The sequence below is a fragment of the Apteryx rowi genome, unplaced genomic scaffold (genome assembly GCF_003343035.1).
Source record: "Apteryx rowi isolate R43461 unplaced genomic scaffold, aptRow1 scaffold_0, whole genome shotgun sequence".
In the NCBI taxonomy this organism is placed as follows: domain Eukaryota; kingdom Metazoa; phylum Chordata; class Aves; order Apterygiformes; family Apterygidae; genus Apteryx; species Apteryx rowi.
The window spans coordinates 1,248,227-1,256,134 of NW_020447195.1; the positions used below are offsets into that span (position 1 = coordinate 1,248,227).

The 7,908-nt window shown below is 48.7% G+C and overlaps 1 protein-coding gene across 1 annotated transcript in view; it reads right to left on the minus strand.

Annotated features, from left to right (window-relative positions):
* Positions 1 to 7,871, minus strand: part of SLC13A3 (solute carrier family 13 member 3) — a 30,419-nt gene extending 22,548 nt beyond the window's left edge. The window contains exon 1 of the mRNA XM_026057811.1: positions 7,757 to 7,871. Coding sequence (XP_025913596.1) covers positions 7,757 to 7,867 — 111 coding nt within the window. The 5' untranslated portion in view covers positions 7,868 to 7,871. The remainder of the gene's footprint in view (positions 1 to 7,756) is intronic.
* Positions 7,872 to 7,908: the final 37 nt, after the last annotated feature.

Genomic DNA, 7,908 nt, shown 5'->3' on the forward strand with positions numbered 1-7,908 from the left:
ATCCCTCTGCTGTGGCACCGAGTATCAGACGCCTTTCGACTCCCCTCACCTCCACACAGCCTTGTTTTTCCAAAATAAGTCCCTATCAAAGTTCAGGGGGGGAAAAAAAATGGCAGCAAATACGAACTTTAAAATAGGTCTTGTGATTGGGTTAATTTTATAACCATTTAATGATTTGCCGGGAAAGGCTTTGCAGCTCTGGACTACAACATCTCACCTTCCTGTTGCACAAGAGCCTCCAGGACGACCTCTGCCCCGCCAGACCTGGGGCCCCGTCTTCGCCGCGCCGAAAGACCTGGGATTTTCCATGCTTGGGGCTCGGCCGAGCGGCGGCGGCAGGCAGGCAGCGCATCTCGGCRGGGAAGCATCCCACGGGCAGCCGGGCACCCTGCCCAGCTTCGGTTTTGCTCCAACGACCTTTCCACGTCACGTGGCCATCACAGCCTCGTGTCCCAAACATGGGCTCTCCCCACATGCCCTCGGCAAAATGAGCAAAGGAAGGGGCACGCAAGCRTTGGGGGATGCTCCAGGACCTCCAGCTCCACACCAGAAGATTTTCATTTTGCCCGAAACCAGAGCTTTTCAAGCCCTTTTGTCCCACTACTGTCATGAAGGGACACCTTATCTGAGATATTCACAAGTACTCGATGCAAGAAAACCAGCAGTGCCTTTAGCATCTTGCTCACAATTCACAGCTCAGACGGTTTCCCCCGTCACCTTAGTCGCACGGCCTATTCTCCACTTAGACRGACATTTGAATCCAATTTCTACCAACTCAGCTCCTGCAAACATTACGTAATCTGGACATAAAACAAGCTCTGTTTACCAACACTCGTGCCAGCAGACTTGTTTTGCTCCCACTGGGTATTTGCAGAGTGGCTAAAAAGGGGCCATTACCACAGGGGCACAAGCATTAAGAGCTGCAGTGAATGCTCRAGAAGATTTTTTGCTCTGGAATTATGATGAAAAAGACATAAAGCTTAGGAAGCACTTTTATATGAAGTTCTAGAGGTGTTCTGCAACTGGCAGAAAAACAGAATCATTCTCTCCACTTTATGAACATGGCAGCTGAAGCTCAGAAACTGAGCAAATGATCAAGATCACATAGAAGACTTATGGTAAAAACAGGCATCGTAGGGAAAATCCTCCCTGCCTCAGAGGTCTCAACCTGGGGCTCGCACCTCCTCCTAGAGGCACCAGCAGATCCCACAAGTTCAACCGTTCATTGACTCTAAAGTGAAAGCAGCACAATGTGATGCTCCAACATCCTATATGAGGTTAAAAGGGTTTCTTATTTGAAGAATGGCTATTTCAGCATCAGGGGTTTTTTAGACAGATCCACATCTGGTTTAAAAAGAAGAAACTTTTTCAGTCATGATGAGTCCGCCACAAGTTGAGAAAGCTGCTCCTATGGTTAGTTAACCTCACTGTTAAAAATATGTTGTGGTAATCTGAATCTGTTAGCTTCCATCCTCTGCATCTCTTTCAATGCTCTCCCTTTATGCCCTAGCCTGGGCAGCCCCTATCCAAACTCTGCTCATGATGGATGTGCCTTCAAGATGGTGAACAAGTCACTCTTTGCCTTTTTGTTCTTTGAGAAATAGGCCAAGCTCCTGCAGACTCTCACTGTGCAGCCTGTTTTGCAGTCCTTTACTCATTCTGCTCTCCAAGACTCCTCCTATTTATCAAAGTCTCTTTTGAATTGTGGAAATAAGAATGCAGGGTGTTTTGGCGATAATTACGACTGCAGCAAATAGCGACCTAGGAGTTCCTCACTGCTCTTACTCAACTTTTCATGTGTTTATACGTAAAAATTTACATTAGCCCTTTTGACTGTGGGTAGCCAGTCTGGATAGCCATGTTCAACTTATGACATATTACCATCTCAAGGCCTTTTTTGGAACCTGCTCCCCAAGAGGGACTCCAGATAGACAGGGCCTACAGTCACCATGCCCAGCTACGAGCGTCTACCCTGAGGTGGGTGGAAATGCACCCAGTTCATTGATCCACAGAGCTCCTCAGGCAGTTCTTTAAAAATTCTTGTACGCAAGTTGTCTAGATCTGCAGATTTTAGAGTATCCAGGGCTAGATGCAAGTATTTTAATTTTCTTTTAGTTCCTGTCACAATAAAAATATTTCATTATCATTCAACTTTGTATTCATATTATAGGACTGTACTACCAGCACTTTCTGGAGCACAGAACAGAAATGCTTACTGCAAATGGCTTTTTCTGCATTATCCATCTAGGAACTGAATATCACAGGTCAGATTCCTTTTGTGCCTAACACTTGAAAAATTGCTTATCACCCTCAGCACTCTGCCCAGGGATTTCTTCCTCAATCCTTTCCTCTCTCTTTTTCAGTTTTCTATGGTTCGCAGCTCCCAATTAATATTCATTCTTGTCAACTTCCCTTTTCCCCAAAGTATTTTTGCTTTCACTTCCCCTCTGTACCAACTTGTTACTTCACCAGGTTAGCCATCTCTCCAAACAGAAGCTCTCAGTGCACGCGGCAGAACATAGTCACCCAGCTTCCAGCTAACACTCCCCTTGCTGAAGTTCTCCCTCTCAACTGCTTTGGCTGATAACCGCTTTCAGTTTTGTGAGTTTGGTTTCTAAATCACCAAGCACGTACATAACAGATACGGACTTTGTGCATGACATGTAACCAAGCTGAAATTGCTTATTCCAGCTGCCAGGCTGTTCTAACAGCTCCTTCTTCGCCCGCCTGTGCTCTTGCACACTATGCGGCACCCAGCGTTCATCACTCACACCTGGTGGTTGGTTGCCCTGTACCTTGCTGGGGACACAGTGCTCCTCACCTGCCACGTTACTGGCCCCCATTTGCATCACCCATTGCCCCTATAATGACATAGCATGGAAGTGGTCCATGGTCTTTGCTTTCAAATGCAAGCAAAGTCAATGTCATTCTTCTTCATTCTTAAGTCTCCTTGTTCTAGTGAGGAAGACTCATCACTTCCAAGTTAATTTTAAATTGGTCCATGTCCACTCAGGAAGACAAGTCTGTTTTTTGAAGTCATTGGGCCCTATTTGCCTGCTCAGAGCTCCTTTTAACAGATTTGGCTGCCTCAGCTGTTACCAAGCCAAGAGGCTGTAGACATTGAGTTCATTAGGAGCTGTTGGAACAAGCTCTTTGCACAGCTCATTGAAAGTGCCCCCCATGCCCCTTCCAGCAGAACAGTTCTTCCAACCCCCTCCTGCCCTGCCAGAGCTCTTTGCAATCATTCACAGCTCTCCCAAGTAGGCACTTCCTCTCATGGGTCAAATATTCAACCATTTCAGCAACAACCAGAGTGGGAGGTGACACACAGATCCTTATGCAAAGAACTGATCGCAGGGAAGCAGCACCACACCGAATGTTTCGCTGTACTCTTTTATATGACAGATACAACTCTGTTCCAGCCACAGCTTGGGGAGCACACCCCGAGGTCTAAAGCAAACCTGCCTGCAAAGCAGAAATTTCATTTCTCTATTTAAGAGAAAGGAGATTGCAGACAAAACCACTTATGCAAGTCTCCTTCTCCAAAACTGCAGCCTAAAAGGGTCATCAAATAAAAACAAGAGGCATCATTAAAACATCAGCACCAGTGTCTGCCATGACTCTGTCCACCTGTGTAGGGACATGGATGGAGTCCTGCGTGGGTGCCTAGAGAACAGCCACTGCAGGGTGACAACCAATGAGGATTTTAGTAGTACCTTGCAGGTATGGATGCTGAAGTTCAGCAGCAATAAGCAAGGCCAGACTTGATGTATGATTTTTCTCAAAGGATTTTGTCTCCAGGAAAAGGTCATGTAAGTGCAGGTTCACTAGAAAACCCTGAGCACACAGGGTTTCACTGAGAAGTACACACCTTTCCAAGAAGCCACGTCCCACTTGTTCTCTATCAGACTCAACTTTAGATCATGATTTCTTGGTCTCTAAATCCAAGTGAAATGCTGCCCTCGAAGCCAAAGCTCAGATGGCTCTTTATGGCTCTGATCCCTTGGGAGATGAAAATTGCTGAGCATCCCAGTGGGGACAAGGATGACTGAAAAGCCTGTAGGGGTTGGTATCAGAGCAGACGACTGAAACATGAAGACTCTTTTCCCGGAGAAGAGAAATTTTCCTGAGAAGGTAAATGCTGATATGATGTGGGAACAGATTTCAGCATCTCCAGAGCAGGAAAGTGCAGCAGAGATGCCTCTAAGAAACATTCCCTCTTGAGGGAAACCTCATCCTGAGGCTAGCAAGGGCTAGGCCTTGCTGCTTCTCTTATTCTACCCGTTTAACACCCTGTGGGGTAATGCAGATTTTCCCAGACGTTCCCAAGAGTGTGAGAAATTAGTAGCAAAGAGCTTGCTAAGATGACTCCGCCTCACCAAGGAACTGCTCCTGCCACCAGCTTGCTCTCTGCAGGTGTCCTTTCTGGACCAGCCTCCAAGTAACAACAGTCATGGGCCAGTAGGTGGAATTCAGTTTGAGATGGAGCTTGCTGACTATCTGAACTAGCTCTTGCAATGCGGCAACCCTGGACAGCACAAGGCTGGACTCTAGGCCTCTGTTTGGCTAAATCATTTGACTCAAGCAGCGCAGCTGAGGGCACACATTTTCCATCACGCGCTGGGATAACTTCCAAACACCAACCACGCAAGACTCCCCCACCTGCTGAGGCTTCGCCTATTCCCCTCTCTTTGTGTTTTTACATCGCTGTTAAGTGCGTAATCTGTTCCCTTCATTTCCTCACAGCCCCCTGCAGCTCAAGCCACAGAGAGCAGGGTAAAGCACAGCGCTGGGCTTCAGAAGTTAACCCCATGCTGATGCAACAGCAAGTTTCCTTTCTTGCTGCACAAGTGAGAGAATTTAGTGTTGAAACTGTAGATGATTCATTGCCCCCTGAACATGAATAGATACAATTTTCTGACAGTAACTAACAGCTGCAGGTTCACCCATATGCTAAACTTTGGGAGAATTTGGTGAAACTGCAGCCCAGATTTGCTTTAAGCCCACAAACATGGCCCTGTTTAACAACAGTCATGCTATCATCAAAGCATCAGTGTTTTGACAGCGACCAGTACGGGTAACAGCCAGTCTCATTGCTATTAGCTGTAATGCATTTAGAGCTTATGGAAAATGAAGAACAACTCACTAATGCAAGCAGGCAGGCCAGCCAGCAATTTCCTTCAGTAGCTCTGCTGGTGCCTCTCGTTCCTGGCCCACAGCTGCCCTGCTGCTCCTTGACCCTCTCAGTTGCAAAGTTCTACTTTCTGTGGAAAGCTGTGAAGTTCCACTTTTGCATCACAGATTTTTCTTAAAGAAAAGTCTGTTGGGCAGACTGGACTGTCTCTGAAGTCCTCTGAGCTTGCACACAAGGAACATGCTACCACCATATCACAAAGCCACAGTTAGGGTTTTCTAACAGTACAGTTACATCAGCAGACATTTTTTCTTCTGCACATGAGGCGAAATCTCCTCCCTGAACACCCAAATCTTTATACCGTGTGTATCAGTATATGCTTCGACCAGTAAAAAAGGGTATCCACAGCGAGGGCTTTCCAGCAGCACAGCGCCAGTCTGATGTGTGATGTGTTCTCGTGATTCATCATTGCGTGATGACATTTTGGGGTAGCTCCGAGCCCAGCTCAGCCACAAGCTTGTGCTGAGCACACAGCCTCTCCTCATCCTCTGACCGGGTCTCAGGATTTTACAAGTGCCAAAGTCAAACAGAATACCATTAAAAATCATTGAAGTCACTTGTTCAGCTACACTRAATGAATGTACAAACTAATACAATGAGCTATTTATGAATCTGCAAAGGTATTAAGCACCTGCTAAGTAATTCGCTTTCTGCTCTTTGAGGCAAGCAAATATTTAATATATTCCTGTTAAGTACTCAGCCAAATAATGCAGAATAGGAAACAAGGGAGATTAAATCCTAAGAAAAATTTTCTCTTCTAACATATTGTGTCATGAAATAAAGCAATGTTTTGTTTTGTTTTATATTTGGGAGATCTATGTTATCTTGAAAGTAAGGCGACAGTAAGAAGACAAGAACTATACAGGTAGAAGCAAATGTCACCTTCGTGCCCTTACAGCCTCTGAATCATTCTATAACCACTAACTACTGAACATCACTTATTTCTTTATCACTTATATCACTGAACATCACTTATTTCTATAAACAAAGTCATTCTCAAATGGATCTGAGTCAGACTATAAGAGTGAAATCCTGGCCATCCTGAAGTCATTGGCAAAAATATTTCCCAGTGACTTTATTGCCACATGGACTTCCACCAGCACTCAGATGGTCTTGGTGCGTGAAAGCCGTGTGTATGGGACAGTTGCAAAAATCCTACATTTCCCAAAGTCTTGCCACAGACAAATTGCTTCATGTGCTGCCTAACACACATACAAAATCCCAAATCTCACCAGGAGACCAGTTAATTCCATGTCTACAGAACAGCTCAAACGTTTCCCTTGCAAAGCCTCTCCAGCTGCAATAACAGAGGTCCCACGCTGCCGAGCACTCACATCTGCAAGGCGCCGACCACTACTTCTGTCATGAAAGGGAGCGATGCTCCRGAGCAGAGCAGCTACACCATGTTTCACAGCCGGCTTTAGAACGAATCCCAGCACAATGCTGGCTCTATCTCTGCAGCCTTGATCTCTCCCTGCCCAGCACCACTGTCTATCGCAATCTCTTGCTCTTTGGGGAAGGGGCAGCACGGAGGCAGCAGCATTGCCAGACCATGCGAGCACAGCCCCTGGGACTTGCTTTCTGCCCCAGGTCTGCAGAGAGCTTGCTGGGTGACCTTGGCCATGCCCCTGCTCTGCRCCTCAGCTTCCCCAGCTGGGAAGTGGAGCAATTGATACCTGACCTCCTTCRATAAAACCTACCACATGGCAGCTAAGCTTCCTACATGTATGAACGGAAAAAGTACTACTTAGTGCCACTTCGTTCGAGCCAGTCCTGAGCCCTGAGTTCTTTAAACTTCCACAAGTGTCTACATAAGCAACATAAACTTTATGTTATCTACCTCTTCTTTCCCCTAAAAAACTAAAATAACCCCCTCCAACCGCTCTCCAAGGGGGCTGCAGAAGGGCAGTTCCTAGATGTGGAGCTCTGGCAGACCATGGGCTCCAGCAGTCCCCTCCACGCCAGGCCAAGGGGTCCTAGTCCAGGAGACTCCCCTGGCCACCACAGCTGCACAGCAAGCAGGTCCCTCTGGACTGCAACCTGCTCAGCAGTGACCACTCAGCAGCACGCGGGGAAACCCTCGAGGGCAGCAAAGCGACCCTGGTGAGRGCCCAACTCGGCTGCAGCTGAGCCGTAGGCAGGTGGGATGGGGCCACAGGGGCCCCAGTCCATAACCCGGCTCTGTACCCTCGGCCCATGCCTCCAGTCCRTACTCCAGGTCCATACCCCAGTTGGTTGGTCCATACCCCAGCCCATGCTCCCCATCCATGCCCTCCAGTTGGTGCCCTCAGCTTGGGACCCCCATGGGAGTCCCTGGCCAGTGCCCCCCGTCCATGCCCTCCAATCTGTGCTCTCCAGTCGGTGCCCTCGGTGGCGGACGCCCATGGGAGTCCCCGGCCAGTGCCCCCCGTCCATGCCCTCCAATCTGTGCTCTCCAGTCGGTGCCCTCGGTGGGGGACGCCCATGGGTGTCCCCGGCCAGTGCCCCCCGTCCATGCCCTCCAGCCGGTGCCCTCGGTGGGGAGGCCCGCGGGAGCCCCCAGCGGTGCCCCCGCCGCGGTACCTTGGCGGGCAGGCTGAGCAGCACGGGCAGCAGCGCCAGCGGCGCGCACAGCAGCACCAGGAACCGCCGGACGCTCCACACCTTCTTCACCAGCGCCCCCAGCGCCGCCATCCCGCCCGCCCGGCCCGGTCCAGCCCGGCCCGGCCCGGCCC